This window comes from Vipera ursinii, assembly GCF_947247035.1.
Source record: "Vipera ursinii genome assembly, chromosome: 7".
NCBI classification, from domain to species: domain Eukaryota; kingdom Metazoa; phylum Chordata; class Lepidosauria; order Squamata; family Viperidae; genus Vipera; species Vipera ursinii.
In genome coordinates, this window is record NC_139521.1 from 13,898,395 (window position 1) to 13,915,399 (window position 17,005).

The 17,005-nt window shown below is 37.4% G+C and overlaps 1 protein-coding gene across 4 annotated transcripts in view; it reads left to right on the plus strand.

Annotated features, from left to right (window-relative positions):
• SPOCK3 (SPARC (osteonectin), cwcv and kazal like domains proteoglycan 3) overlaps positions 1-17,005 on the plus strand; it is a 137,397-nt gene that overhangs the window by 62,367 nt on the left and 58,025 nt on the right. For 3 of the 4 annotated variants that reach the window (XM_083367262.1, XM_083367263.1, XM_083367265.1), the window contains one exon: positions 7,008-7,134. The exons of the other annotated variant lie outside the window; for it this stretch is intronic. In XM_083367262.1, the coding sequence (XP_083223388.1) occupies positions 7,008-7,134 (127 nt within the window). The remainder of the gene's footprint in view (positions 1-7,007; positions 7,135-17,005) is intronic. 4 annotated transcript variants of the gene reach the window in all.

Below are 17,005 nucleotides of genomic sequence, written 5' to 3' on the forward strand. Positions count from 1 at the left end.
AAGCATAAGAATGCTCAACTTTAATTTTATGCAGTTGGAAGAAGTAAGGGTTAAAAAGATTTGTGCCAGGTACATGAAACTCATGTGTTTTATTTATACAGAAAGATCACAATTATTTGTACTTGCTAATTAATAAACAATGTTTTTGCATAAGTATAACATTCCATACTGATATGTCAAAAATGTGGGATTATACATTGTCATATAGATGATGGAAGTTATGTATCAAGGAAAGAATAGAACCTCATGGAAAAGTAGACGAAACCTGGGACTTTAATGAAACCTGGGACTTTTGTTATTAGTGGAAAATGGGCAGTGCTGTACAGTACAACTACATTGTTTCATCAGAATATCTTACAAGTATTAAGCAAAGATGAATATAATTTTATGGAAGCTGACAAGGACCTGTCCCAAGCAATCTCTGGCTACATTAGCTAAGAGCAAATGAGAATGTTTTAGATAATGGTTCATCATTTAATCAATATTATTTCTTGTGGCAGCTTACTATGTGCAATTATAGCTCCCATTTCAAACTACCTTTTGAAAAAGACTCACATGTGAAGTGTCATCTGCATACTATTAGTAAAATAAGCATACATTTTCATGCACGTTATATGAAAAGTAGAGTGAATGTAAAAAAGATTTCAATAAATAACCCTTTTGCTTCTTCTTTCACCTGTGACACTTTCTTGTGGCTACTTTTGGAAGATGTATTTAGAGTGAATTCTAGTAAATAAATAAAAACAAGATTAGTCTTTCTTATTGTCATTATGCCTTGGTTGCCTTCAGTATGGATTACTGCAATGTGCTCTACACAGGGCTGCCCTTAAAGATTGCTCAGAATTTGTAGCTGGTCCAGAATGCAGCAGCACAGTAGTTACAGACGTACTATGTTACTCCACCACCTCAAGAGGTACACTTGCTCCCAGTAGGTTTCTGGGTGCAATTTTAAGGTGCTGGTTATCATTCTATAAAGCCTTTCATGGCACACGTTATTTGTGGGAGTGCCTCTTTCCAGTTGTTTCTGTCCATCCCAATAGATCTGGCAAGGTAAACTTTGTTTAGGTTTATCCTTAATAAGTGCTTGGAAGCTTTATTTAGTTTAGCATACAACAACCTAAGTAGTTATAAGAATGCCTAAGTTTGCCTATGTAACACTTCCTCTGCAAAACCTCTTGGTGCTTACCTTCTGGCTACAATTCAGGATTTTGGTCTTTAAAAGGTAAAGGTAAAGGTTCCCCCGCACATGCATGCTAGTCATTTCCAACTCTGGGGGCCAGTGCTCATCTCCATTTCAAAGCCGAAGAGCCAGCGCTTGTCCGAGGACGTCTCCGTTACACTGTTACCTTCCCACCGTAGTGGTCCCTATTTTTCTACTTGCATTTTTATCTGCTTTCGAACTGCTAGGTTGGCAGAAACTGGGACGAGTAACAGGCGCTCACTCTGTTACGCGGCACTCGGGATTCGACCCGCCAAACTGCCGACCTTCTGATCAACAAGCTCAGCATCCTAACCCACTGAGCCACCGTGTCCCTATAAGGAGCTATAAATTTCAAAGACCACTTTCCTATTCAGGTTGGAAAAGGAAAAATGTTAAAGTTTCACCCTGAGGAAATATAACCATCCAGTATAAAGATATAAGAAAAGAATATAGGGAATTCTCTACTAAATTCCAAAGGAGCCCTGAGGACCTGACTTTTTTTGTGTGGATCTTGCAAATGAAATAGCAGTATGGATTTCGCTAGCAGTGCTATGCGCTCGTGACCTCCCGGTTAGACTACTGCAATGCTCTCTACATGGGGCTGCCCTTGAGGACCACTCGGAGGCTTCAACTGGTGCAGAATGTAGCCACACGAGTTGTTATGGGGGCTTCCTAATACTCCCGTGTAACACCTCCGAGAGCTACATTGGCTTCCGGTTGCCCTCCGGGTGAGATTCAAGGTGCTGGTGATGACCTATAAAGCCCTTAATGGCTTGGGTCCGGACTATCTAAGGGAACACCTGCTGCCTGCATCAACTTCCCATCGTCCTGTGCGCTCCCACAGGGAGGGCCTTCTCAGGGTTCCGCCGGTTAAGGAATGCCGGCGGGTTATTCCCAGGGGAAGGGCCTTCTCTGTGGCTGTGCCGGCCCTATAGAACCAACTGCCCACGGAACTTAGGATTGCCCCCGACCTTTGTTCATTTCGCCGGGACCTGAAAACCTGGCTCTTCGAGCTGTCTGGCCCAGACTGAGGGGTTTTTAATTTTTAATTGGATTTTAGACTTATTTTTAGGGCTTAAATTTAATTACTGTTTTAACTGATTTTAACTTTTATATTTTATGTTTTAATTGCCTTGTAAACTGCCCTGAGTCCTACGGGAATAGGGTGGTATATAAACTCAATCAATAAATAAACAAACAGAGTGATGGAGGAAGTTATTTTCTTTTTCTCTTTATATTTGTTCAGTAGGATTTGGTCTTGGGGATGTGTGGGATGGGGATGTTTAACTCTATTACTGTATACTGGATGGTAAGCTACTCAGAGTCATCTGACTAGAACAGCAAAGGAATAGAACAGAACAGAATAGCTCTTTCATATAATAGAAATTATTTCATTTGAATTTATTTCTTCATTTTTAACCTGCTTTTATTAATTTACAAATAAATCAAGACAGCGAACATACCTAATGTTCCTTCTTCCTATTTTCCCCACAACAACCCTATCAAGTGAGAGGTGAATTGGGCTGAGAGAGGGTGATCGGCCCAAAGTCATACAGCTAGTTTTCATGCCTAAAGCAAGATTAGCACTACACTCTCTAGGTTTCTACTGTATCTGGTGGCTTAACCACTAGACAAAACTGGGTAATGCTCACCCAGTATGTCATAGTACATACAGTGTTTTTTAATAACTTTATTAAGGATTATATTAAATAAAACTAATACAAAAATATGTGTTTATGTATGTGTAATGCACAGGATGGAAGCAGTTCCTAGTAAGGCTGCCTTTTGCAATTGACTAATGCTGAATTTGTCAATGCTAATGGTGTTCAAGTGGTGCTCCAGTTGTTTTGGGATTGTACCCAAGGTGCCTATTACTATTGGTACTACGCTTGCTTGTCTTTGCCACAGTCTTTCTATTTCTATTTGTAGGTCTTTCTATTTTGTTATCTTCTCCAGTTCTTTCTCATTTATTATTATTATTATTGTTGTTGTTTTATTATTATTATTATTATTATTATTATTATTATTATTATTATTATTATTATTATTATTATTATTATTATTCCGCTGTCTCCAGGCACTGCCACGTCCACTATCCAGACTTTTTTGTCTTTCTTATCGACAATTGTTAATTCTGGGGTGTGATGTATCTTTTTTTATTTTATTATTATTATTATTATTATTATTATTATTATTATTATTATTATTATTTATTATTATTATTATTATTATTATTATTATTATTATTATTATTATTATTATTGTTATTATTCTCACCTAGGCAACCAAGAGACAATTGTCCAGCATTCTATTTCTTCCAAAATGTTTTTGATGTATAGTAGGGTGTGCCATGTGGTTAGTCTTGTACTTGGTTTCTTCCTTTCTCTTCATCGTATTGTAACAAATGCTTGTGGGTACCCATTCTGCCTGAATTGTTCACGTAGGTAGCCACTCTCCAGTTGCTAGCTTGCTGGGTACTATAGTGGGATCTTATCCTGCCATATAGTGTTCTGATGCAACTCTTTTTGTGTGACACTGTGTATGGTTACGGTTGAAATTCAGAATATGTGGAGTGTTGATGGCCTTGTGATAAACTGTGGTTTCTAGGCTAACATCTTCTTGTCTATTGACAAGGACATCTAAACATGGTAATTATATAGCTCAGGGGTCTTCAAACTTGGCCCTTTTATGACTTGTGGACTTCAACTCCCAGAATTCCTCAGCCAGGCACGCCTGGCTGAGGAATTCTGGGAGTTGAAGTCCACAAGTCATAAAAGGGCCAAGTTTGAAGACCCCTGATATAGCTGTTTCTTCCTTCATGGTGAACTCTATGTCCGAGAAGATGAAGTTCAGCATAGTATGAAAACCTTCAAGTACATTTCTTTTGATGATGACAAATATGGCACCAGAATTTGTGTGTGTAATTTTGAAAACATGATGTTCTAGTTTGTGCAGGACTGTTTCTGCAATGGCTCCTGATATTGGGGATCACACGGGTGTCTCTTTTATTGTTCCCACATTTTCCTTTTGAATGTGAAGAAGGTACATTGACAGTATTGGAGTAGCTTCATGATTCTATCATAAAGCTATTCCAATACTGTCAATATACCTTGTTAGCGCAATCATAGATATTTACAATTAAACAAATTTAATTCTTGTACACCTTTTTGTCCTCTTGATTTTGTATTTTTGTCATTCCATCTTCATGACATTCTATCAGTCAAAAATATCTGAATTTTGAATTCTATTGTACTCTATGTTATGGTTTTAGCAATACAATTTCTATGCAGCAGTGGCTCTATGGCAGGCTCGCAATGTCAAGTGACGTCGCGTGACGTATCATAACTTTTTCTCCATTGCCGGCAATGGGGTGGGTGTGGTTTCAGTATGATGCATCCGTCCCGCGGGCTGGAAGTTTGACATGCCTGCTCTAGGGAGTTCACTGTCATGAAATATTGTTGAATAGAATTAGGTTCTCAATGCTTTGGTAAACTAAAACTATGGTTTAGTGATTTTAAGATAATATTCTAAATGAGTTACTACTTTCTTATAGCTTTTGTCTCTTCTACCTACCCCCTGGAGTTCTCTATTATCAATAATAGCAGCAAGAATAAAAATTAGTAGCAAACCCTCCAGAGCTATCTCTCAAATCAGTACTTCTATTCTTGTTTCTCCAGAACTAGTGAGTCTAGGAAACAAATAACTTACTTACTAATTGATACATATCTTGAAATAATCAGTATGTGTACCAGTGTTTTCACTTGTATTCACTCATGAATATAAATGGGCTTGTAATTTTGGATAAAAATAAGAAATAACATACCCAAACATTGTTTGATTATTCTCTCTAAAGGGTTTGTGAATTACCGAGAGAGCTCTGATTACTGGTGATATAGAAATATAATTATTAAAGGAATATAATCCTGATAGCTTCAAGCTAATATAGAAAGCATGGAAGAACTGGGAAAAAGTTTATTTATTAAAAGATATTTAAATATATGTTTTTAAAATTCATTCTGATATATGTTTTATCTGAAATATTCTATTTTTCCCCATGTGCTTAGTTAAAAGAGAAGGAGAAGAACTCTATATACTGAAACAAAAGTTGCCATCATTACTTTAATTATTTGTGAAAAGAAGAAATACAGGCATTTAGGCTGACATATAATGAATTAATTCTGCTATTACTGCCTTCTAATTATCTCATAGTGAGTGGGATGTTTTACTATTTGGACAGTGGATTCAAGACACTACTCAAGTCCAGATGAAAATTTGGAAGATGGCTTAGAACATTACAGAAAAAAGGAGAGCTGTAGCTAAATTTAATAGTTTTGATACATAATGTACATACACTGCAGCCTTCTGCTAGTATCTGCTGCTTTATCTTAGTATTGTGAAATGAAATGTTTTCCACAGAAAACATTTTTGTGTTATCTTTTATCTTCTGAAAATGTTTTAGAAATGCATGGTTTCATAAAACAAATTGGTCATAGAATTAAGAAAGAAGAATCATGAATCATCAGCGCAGATCGGACATGGCATATTTTGTCTTAAGAAGCTTAGATATATGCAAGTCATAGGAATACATACTTTGTCCTTCTGTTCTTTCTTTGATTGCTTCTTTATACTTTGAGATTCAATACTTCTTAGATTAATTAACTATTAAATGCGTAAGAGAATTTTAAACCATGATTTGAAATTGATTTCATTTTGTAATTTATTCTATTCCTGTAGTTAGGCTTTTAAAAAAAAGAAAAAGAAGTGGAAAAATATTACCAGCTAAGCTAAGAACTTACATTTAACATAATATTCCAATAGATGGCTTGTTCTTAATTTATTGACTAGAATGCTTACTCTTCTACTGATTGACTCTACAGTAATCATTTTATTCTCTATTAAGTTGGATTATATTGGAAGCTTTCACAATGATTCATATATTTTGCTTTCTAATCTGAATTTGCATAGCTTTTCTCTGAGTATGAATGGTAGATCGTTAGTAAAGATCATCTCTTTCTTAGAGGTGTTCCAGCATCCTCAAGTGTAAATAGTTTTGCTAGAATATCAAGACATGTAGACTTAGTTGACAAATTGGGCCAAGGTCTGTGTTTTTTTTAATCAAACTAGAACAACATACTAAGCCATAACATATTTATAAGCCACAATCGCTGTGGTTATGCAAGAAATTAAACCTGTTTAATATTACTCAGTCCTGACAATGATTGATCTTTCTTATCCTTTATGGAGTTGTAAATATTTCTCTGCAGTAGCCAAAATATTAATATAAGATGTAAATATTCGTTTAAATTAATGAAGAAAGTGGTATAGTTCTTAAATAATAGTAAGCTACAGTGCAATTTATTATTTTGAATTTAGTGTAGTAGATAAACCCACCATTAGCCTAATTTCATGTAGTTTTTAAACTAGTTTCATAAACATTTTTCCAAGATATCAATTCATATCTTTAATATTGTTTGTTTCCTAAAAACTGTTGTTTAAAAGACAAAAAAAGTATGGCATCTCCATCAAGACTTGGATCTGGCTTCATTTATTCTTGCTCCACCATGTGACTTGTGTTCACTCTTCTGTAATCCTCAGTAGATAACATAAAAATGGCTAATCATTGCATTAACTGTAAACAATGACTGTGACCTATCCAGCAAACTGTGGTTTAACACTTCTGGCTTAGTACTATGTATGAAGACAGGTCATGCAAAGTTCATTAGACATGATTTAATTACTAAGAATATAGACTATATTTCTCTGTTCACCTTCTCATAGGTTTCTTACCTGGTTTGATTTCTTTCAGTATGAAAGAAGCTGGTTTAAGCCATAAACAATGGAGACCTGGTGCCCTTTCATCAAAATGCAAGCTGTGTCCTGTTATTTATACCAATCCAGTTTGTGGATCCGATGGTCACACATATTCTTCTCAGGTAAGCCAATGAATAGACCTGTTGTCTATTCTGTGTGATATATAGCATTTGATTGTCAGACACTGTATGGTTTGTTCAGTTTAAATTACTATATGAACCTGTTTAAATCTATAAAATTGAACTGACATAATATCACAGCTTTTTTTTCCATCAGCAGCTCTTTTTTCTTTCATCCTCTAAATCCCACAAAGACTTGCAATTATTGTTGACTGGCTGTGATTCTCCCTGATCTGCGCTGGTATTTTCACAGATAAGAAGACAGGCAAGTTAGTCAGCATCCATTGATTGGCTGGCTGGCTGGAGCCTCACCTTGGAATTTGAACAGGAAGGGACACTGGGGTAGACTTCTGGGAGATGTAATCTTCAGCAGAGGCAGTTATACCAGAGTGCTGGGATGTAGGATTACAGTCTCCAGCAGCTCAGAAGAAGGAAGGAAGGAAGGAAGGGGCAGCCTTGGAAGAAGGGGATTGGAGGAAAAAAAAGTTGTAAAATGACCAATTGGGGAGAGGGAGAAAAAGGTTGCTAGGTGAGGGTGCTGGACTCATGCGGTGGAGGCTTGATCTGAGGCAGAATAGCTGCTATATTCTGAGTTGGAAATTGGATCCTAGCTACCATGGGAAGGATGACAATTCTAGACCAAGGCAGAGACTTAGAGTGACTGCATCCTTAGCTTGGTGGAATTTCTGGGCCGTTTTCCCCCTGGCTGGAGTGGTGGACCCATAGGCCTTTTGCTGGACCTGCAAAGGACACATCCATAAATCAACAGCATTGGTGAGGGGCCATGTGGCCAAAGGACGTTTTCTGGGACCTATCTGTAAGTTTTATTTAAGCACTCCCACAGAAGCAAGATGGATGGCAAACAAATTTAAATAAATTAAAATTAAAAAAGTAAATAAGAATCATGATACCAGTTAATTCTGCTATCCATTACTATTTTAAAAGTTTTGTTGGTATTGCCAGGAAAAATCAAATCCAACTGAAACAAGTGTAAAGCAAAGTGAAAGAAAGTAGGGTCACAGATTTTTTTAATATTAATTTTTTACACTAAAAATCGTAGCTTATTCATTGTTTATTTGATATCACAAATAATTGAATACACAGGGCAAGATATTAAAAGTGTTTCACATTTATACACGTGTGTGTGTGTGTGTGTGTGTGTGTATGCATTATCTATATTTTCACAACTTTTTTTCTTTCATGGTGAAATATAAATCATGTTAGCATGAAAGGGTTATACTTCATAGCCAAAAGACATGTCAAACACATATTTAGATTATTCACATTTAATCGCATGGAAATTCTAATTTTTGATTTTGTATTATTTTCTTGCTTGGGTTGGAATAACAAGTGTTTAGGGTTTTCTTTCCTAAGCAATCCAGCAGGATATGAACATTCTGACTCCTCAGCGAAGCAAGCTGAACATTTCTTTCCGTTAGCGAAAGCTGCACACAGAAAGTTCCTCCAGCTTATTTTCAGAGAATTCCGTTTCCTCATGTTGTTGTTTTTTTAATCCCATTTATATCCCTCCCTTCTCCGAAGACTCAGGGCGGCTTACAATCTAAGAAGCACAAATCAATGTGCTTAGCAATAGCCTTCATTCTATGTATATGCCTGCTTATTAGGGCTTTCACCCCCCCCCCCAGCAGCATTATTACAAAGTCAGCTTATTGCCCCCAACAATCTGGGTCCTCATTTTACCTACCTCGGAAGGATGGAAGGCTGAGTCAACCTTGAGCCTGGTGGGACTCGAACCTGCACTAATTGCAGGCAGCTGGTGTTACTTAAGGAGGCATTAGCCCACTGCTCCACCAAGGCTCTTGTTGTTAATCTATTCAATTTAAAGTGTATTTTATTCCACGGTCATGTTTTCACAGGAATAGAGGGTGATCAGGGAGGGAGCAAGGAAGAGTGCTTAAACCACTCAGTTCTAAAAATAAAACTGGATCCAGCCCTTGAGAGGCATTTTGGTGTAGTGGTTAAGGTGCTGGCTTAGAAACCAGGAGACTGTGAGTTCTAATTCTGCATTAGGCATAAAAGCCAGCCGGGTAACTTTGGACCAGTCACTTCACTCTCTGCCCAACTCACTTCACAGGGTTGTTGCTATGGGAAACTAGAAGAGAAAGGAGTATTAGGTATGCTTTCTGCCTTGAGTTATTTACAAAGTAATAAAGCCAGAATAAAAAGTAAAATACATTATTCTGAATAATTTCTACTGTGTTTATGCAATATTGCTGGCAATCTTTAGCCTAAGACGAGTAATGCTTTATATGGTTCCTCCTACCAACATGTTGTACAAACGCAGAATTGTATGAGCTTACTCTTATTGCTTTATGCTACGTCCAGTAATACAGATGACCAATATGAAAATTATAATCATCATGGAAATGAGTAGAAAATGTTTTTTTCTTAAATTGTGTCTCATGAGGGTTTTTATTTCACTCTAATGCAGATGGGGTGACTGGGGAGAAAGGGGGGTGTGTTAGAGAAAACATAGTGATATGGAATTCTTAGAGTATCCCCAAGTTATTTTATTTTTTTGCAATAACTAAGTATAATAGTACATATTTAAAAAAAAATACTTGTTTCTCTATCCTATTAAAGACGGCGTCATTTGGAGGAAGTCCTTCAAATTGCACATTGTATTATACAAATGCAGGATTATTTTGAACAGTAATCAGTGTTCAGATTTCCAGAAAAGGTATCTAATCTTTGTTTAAAATAAACAAAGTATAATAGTACATATTTTTTAAAAAATACTTGTTTCTCTATCCTATTAAAGACGGCGTCATTTGGAGGAAGTCCTTCAAATTGCACATTGTATTATACAAATGCAGGATTATTTTGAACAGTAATCAGTGTTCAGATTTCCAGAAAAGGTATCTAATCTTTGTTTAAAATAAACAGATTTGTGCTGTGTATGGTTTAGCTACTTTGTTTTATTTGCAGTATGTCAAATGATTTCTGCAAATTGTACAATGCAGTTTTGAGCAGATGTCAAGACCTGCTCCACTGCTATAGAAGTAAAATAAATGCTTAGTAGTATAATATCACTTTCCTTATAACATTTATTCTAGGATTTTTGTGGTATATTATCACGTAACCTAAAAAAAGCAATAGCACTTAGATTTATATACCGCTTCATAGTGCTTTATAGCACCCTCTAAGCAGTTTACAGAGTCAGCATATTGCCCCCAACAATCTGTGTCCTCATTTTACCAACCTCGGAAGGATGGAAGGTTGAGTCAACCTTGAGCCGATCAGGATTGAACTGCTAAACTGCTGGCAGTGGGTAGTCAGCAGAAGTAGCCTGCAGTACTGCATTCTAACCACCACGCCACCACGGCTCCTCTGATAATCTGATCAAAGTACAGTAGGAATTATAATTGGGGGAACATTGTTTTTTTTTAATGGTCAGAAATTATATAGACTGCTATCCTTAGTGCAGGAGGACAACTATCTAATTTCTGCAATTTATGCTTAATTTTCATCAGCCTATCACTAATTTCCCTTCCACTCTGCCACTCAAATCACACTGTTCACACTGTACATGCGAAGGCTGGAAAATAGGTTGTATGACAATTGAATAAGTAAAGCAAGTATAGTCTGTGTGTTTCTTCAAACAAGTATAATCTGTATGTTTCTCTGTGTGGAGTGGGACTGAGGAATAGTTTATGCTGATGGCTGATTGACAAGTCCTGGGAATCAAAGCAAAGATATATATATTTTTCCATAAAGATAGGGCTTCTAAGACCAGAGCCAGAAGAATATAAGTATCCAAAAGTTTAGCTATTCTGCTCTTGGCTTTTGCCACTCAGAATCATATATCAACATTATTATATTGCTGTAAATTATGGATATGATTGTTATGGACTATAGGAAGCTGTCAGTTCATGGTGTGCAAAGGATATTACCCATCTGTCTTTCTGGCTGATGAGATGCTTGCCTTCCTCATTTTTAATGTGAAATAGTGATTATTTTTGTTTATTCTGTTACTTTCAAAAGATTTTGCTAGACTTTTTGTAGTTCAGTGGCGGTGAGGTAATATTTAAAGGAGCAGTGTTGTTACACCACCCTTTCCAATAGGGTGCTTCTATAAGAGATGCTGGGGTGAGATGGCAAAAACATCTTGCTCCAAGTTAGCCAATCTTGTTCTAACTGTAACATTTTGCCATTTGCTAAGGATAAGAGGGCCTCTAGTCATAATTTCTTCAATATGACCTATAGCAGGGGTTTCAAACTCAATTTCATTGAGGGCCGCATCAGCATTGCGGTTGCCCTCAGGGGGCCGGGTGGGTGTGGCCTGGGTGGGTGTGGCCTACTGGGTGGGCATGGCTAGAATGCATATGGCCTACTGGGTGGGCATGGCCAACTCTACATCGTTGGCATCAAGGGTGCCTATGGGGGCCTGGGCAGGAGTGGGACAGATCTGAGGGTCTCTGGCAGAAGGAGGGTCTCTGGGCCAGGGCCAAGGCAGTGGGGGCCGTTTCCTCACTGTTGCCAGGATGGCTTCGCGGGCCGCATGAAACCACTTCGCGGGCCGGATCTGGCCCCCGGGCCTTGTGTTTGACATGTCTGACCTATAGTGTGGCTAGTGTGGTATTTCAGGTAGTTGGTCTGCTATCTGATTAATTTGCCAAACTGTATATCTAAAATTATTGTAAGTAGTAGCAATGAAAGATCATGGCCATAATTAAAAAGAGAATATTTTTCTAGATATGGTCAGTGGTTTTCTTTGCTGCTTGTAGCTGGCTGCTAGAGCAAACAACAATTAGGTGCATTTTTTCTTTGGTTTGATGTTATATTGTATAGTTTATAGACTTTTTTCAAACTTTTGAAAGTTATGCATTAAATCTCTGAAGCAGACAATTTTCTTTTTTCATTCATCTTCCTTCAGATCAGTATTGTTAAGAAAGTAAGTATATGAACATTGGAGATTATTTGTTAAATACGAATAGTTACATTTTTAAAATAGTGTATTCTATTTGAACATCATTATGAACCTTTATTTTGTTGATTTTGTATAAAAATGAAACTAATGCTGATAATTAAGCAAAATGTTTGGTCTACATATTTGTCATAATTTTTAGTGAAACATCAGTATCTTAAAAATCATGCTGTTCACATAATTTTACAATGCTATACAGTTTGTATTAGACATATATTTATTTTTACATCTTTCATTTCAATTTCTGTCTCTTCTTTCGTTTTACATTGGCAGTAGCTTTTGGGAAATTAGAATGTTGTCTACTTTCCAGAAAAGACATTTTGTATATTGGTATTTATACTATGTTATCTCAGATTTTGAAATATATTTTTACAAAGTCGCCCAATGCAAACCTGCTTGCCACTAATTTTACTTCTTTACTTTTTTTCTAGCCAGATATCAAAGCATAGTTTTGTTTATGTGTTTGCAAGATCACTGATCATAAAATATTTGACTGAATAAGTGTTTTTGTCTATTTTTCAAAAAGATAATTTTTAAATAAACATAGATCCCATAAATGTTTGATAAATGAGCTCGTAATAAAAGAGATTGTAAAAGAATATATAAGGAATCATTTGAATATGCAGCTAATAGAGAAACATACTGTTGACAAAATAAATAAAATGTAGCATCTAGTGTTAATGATTTTTTATGTTTAAAAAGTATTATTGTTTAATATCCAAGAACAAAAGTAAGAAAACAAAAATATGAGTATTCCCCCTCCCCCACACTATTTATGAAACAATATGTTTCATTTAGGAGAACTGAATTGTTCCTCATAATTTAAACAAGATGAAAGGGTTGAATTAATGTAGGAATAAGAAAAAGTATTGTCAATATCCTGGATACAATAGTGTCCCATATTAAATAAGGGAACTTCTGGTTTGTGTAGCACTTAGTTTCATTCTGGTCTTTAGAAAACAAATTAACAAATAGTTTTCCAAATTTTTTGAGAACATTCAAGCTGTTAAAGGTCCTATTGAAGAAAATGAATGAAGATTGTTCAATTATCAGTTTTTGATATAACAGCAAAATCTCTTCCCTTCCTCTGTAACCTATAGCAACTCTGTAGCATATTAAAACAAGTCACAGACTCGGTTTTAGAATGCATTACTGCTTGTGTTTATTTTCTTAATATAATTTTAATGTTTTCTATATTAAACATTGCTTTAAAGTTTAAGCATTGTTTTAAAATATGCTGAAGCAAGGTAACATTATTTTGTTACTAATGGAATTGGCTTTTATGACTTTAAACTAATGGGAGTAAATACGTTGTCATCAATATTAAATTCAGTTGCTCAGGCTCTAATGTTTTCCTCATCTGCATCTTATCATTAATTAGTAAAAGTAAAGGTAAAGTTTCCCCCGCATATGCGTGCTAGTCGTTTCCGACTCTAGGGGCTGGTGCTCATCTCCATTTCAAAGCCGAAGAGCCAGCATGACTAGACACCAAAGGCACACGGAATGCTGGCTTAGTGGGTTAGGATGCTGAGCTTCTCAATCAGAAGGTCGGCAGTTTGGTGGGTTGAACCCCGAGTGCCGTGTAACAGAGTGAGCGCCTGTTACTCGTCCCAGCTTCTGCCAACCTAGCAGTTCAAAAGCACGTAAAAATGCAAGTAGAAAAATAGGGACCACTACGGTGGGAAGGTATCATTAATTACACTGCTGTTAATTATCTGTTCTCCAGGACAATCTGTCTCCATTCCAGTCCTTCATATCTTCCAAAGGCACACCCATTACCACAATAACTGGTTTTATCCATGTAACTGCTGATTCTACTCTTCTTCTTTTTCCTTCTGTCTTCTCCAAAATTAAAGCCTCCTCCAGAGAGCTGGGTCTTACTATATTATGAAGAATCTTGAATGTCAAATTGCTTCATTTTTCATTTCTTAGTAATTTAAAGCAGGGGTCCCCAACACCTGAGTCACAGTCCACTACCGGGCCTTGAGCCTTTTGGAACTGGCTGCAGAAGTGGTGGCAGAATGTGCATCTGTACGCTCCATTTGCATGAGCATTAGGCATGTGTTCCTCAGCTAGCCAGGGAGTTGAAGTCCACAAGTCTTAAAGTTGCCAAGTTTGAAGATCCTTGCTCTAGGCTAGTGTTTCTTAACCTTGGAGACATTTTGTGAACTTTAACTCCCAGAATTCTGGCTGGCAAATTCTGGGACTTGAAGCCCACACATCTTAAAATTGCCAAGATTGAGAAACACTGTGCTAAGACTTTCCCTCATGCACTACCTCACTGCACCACATATGGAAGAGCAGATTATAATCTTTTTTCTTCTTCTGAGGAATGGATGGGTGAATCGTATCCCTTTAAAGTTGTCCAATATTTGTCAGGAATGACCGTTAGAATACAATTGTGCATTGAACAGCTGTAGGCAGCTGTAAGGCTGCCTTCTTGAACCTGGACATCTTCCAGAAAAATGGATTTCAACTCCCAGAATTCAACAATGGCCAGCTGGATAGGGAATTCTTGGACTTGAGGCATAGTACATCTGGAGGGTGACCAAGTTGGCAACAGCTAGAGTAGGAGGCACCTATCTCTAGACTAGTGTAGAGCTACAGGTAGTCCTTCACTGAAACGGTTCATTTAATGACAGTTCAAGCTTACAATGGAGACTTATGAGTAGAGGAATGTGGGAGAAGATCAGAAAAAGAGGGGGAGCAAAAGCGACAGGGTGGTGGCAGTAATAATAATAAAGTTGGAAGGGACCTTGGAGGAAATCTAGTCCAACCCCCTGCTCAGGCAGGAAACCCTATACCATTTCAGACAAATGGCTGTCCGTCTCTTCTTAAAAAACTTCCAGTGTTGGAGCATTCACCACTTCTGGAGGCAGGTTGTTCCACTGATTAATTGTTCTATCAGGAAATTTCTCCTTAGTTCTAGGTTGCTTCTCTCTTTTGTTGGTTTCCATCTGTTGCTTCTTGTCCTGCCTTCAGGTGCTTTGGAGAATAGCTTGACTCCCTCTTCTATGTGGCAGCCCCTGAGAAATTGGAACACTGCTATCATGTCCCCCCTCGTCCTTCTCTTCAATAAACTAGACATGCCCAATTCCAGCAACCATTCCTTATATGTTTTAGCCCCCAGTCCCCTGATCATCTTTCTTGCTCTTCTCTGTACTCTTTCTAGAGTCTCAACATCTTTTTTACATCATGGTGACCAAAACTGGATGCAGTATTCCAAGTTTAGCCTTACCAAGGCATTGTAAAGTGGTATTAACGCTTCACGTGATCTTGATTCTATCCCTCTGTTAATGCAGCCTAGCACTGTGTTGGCTTTTTTTGGCAGCTGCAGCACACTGCTGGCTTCTATTTAAATGATTGTCCACTAGGACTCTGAGATCCCTCTCACAGTTACTACTATTGAGCAAGGTACCTACCTGTACACTTGGTTTTTCTTGCCTAAATGTAGAACTTTACTTTTTTCACAATTGAATTTCATTTTGTTAGATAGCGCCCAGTGTTCAAGTCTGTCCAGATAATAAAGGTGGAATACAAATAAATAAAATAGATTTAAAACATATTTTGTCCCCCAATGAATCTGATTGTTGGATCTAAATGGTATGGCAAGCAGAACACTGTTGTTGGCATTTCAATTATCACTTCCTTAAATACTTCCCTCAGATATAGATGTGGGCTCATCTACTTCAAAGTTGTATTTCCTTAACTGATCCATGTAGATCAACTGGAGGGATAATTTCCTCTGCACTGAGAGCTTGTAGAGGCTTCTAAAAAGTTTAATAGAGCATAGTGTTAATTATCAAGTAGTTCATTCATACGGATGGAACTTCTTTCTTTCATATTCCATGGACAGTGGTGGTGCTAATTTTTATGCATGAATTAATATTACCAGAATTTACTAATGTCCATGGTGAAATATTCCAGTTAAAAAGCAAAGAAAAAAACTTAAAAGTTCCCAAAAGCAACAAGTTCCCCAAAGCAACAAGTAATATGCTGATTATGTATAAATCTTTCAATAATACTAATGAGCATGCCCTTTATGTGATATTTCAGTTCACTTATAACTTTATAAATATTTCAACTTTAGATTATTGAGTAAATTGATCTTGATAAATTAGCTATGCAATCAGGGGGTGTTGTTTAAGAAAAGGTCCAGCATATAGAAGTAAAATTATAATAACCATTATTTATTTATTTATTGATGGGATTTATATCCCGCCCTATCTCCTGAAGGACTCAGGGCGGCTCACAGTAAAACATATAATAAGTGCATAAATCAAGATAAAATGAAATTGAGAACATCAGTGCAATAAAAAATTAGAGAATTTAAAAATGAATTAAAAATACTAAATATAAATTAATTAAAATGCCTGTCAGTCTAGGTCAGCTTGGTGGAACAGGTGTGTTTTGAGGCCGCGGCGAAAGGATTGGAGGTTTTGGGCTATCCGAAGCTCAGGGGGGAGCTGATTCCATAGGGTTGGTGCTCCCACAGAGAAGGCCCTCCCCCTGGGGGTCGCCAGCCGACATTGCCTAGCTGACGGTACCCTGAGGAGGCCTTCTCTGTGTGAGCGTACTGGACGATGGGAATTTGTTCCTGGCAGCAGATGGTCCTGCAAGTATCCCGGACCTAAGCCATGTAGGGCTTTAAAGGTAAGTACCAGCACTTTAAATCTCACCCGGAGGGCAACTGGTAGCCAATGCAGCTCACACAGGAGGGGTGTAATATGGGAGTATCGGGAAGCTCCCATCACAACCCGTGCAGCTGCATTCTGCACCAGCTGAAGCCTCCGGGTGGTCTTTAAGGGCAGCCCCATGTAGAGAGCATTACAGTAATCAATACGGGAGGTAACGAGTGCGTGGGTGACTGTACGTAGGGCATCTCGGTCCAAAAAGGGGCGCAATTGGTATATAAGACGAATCTGG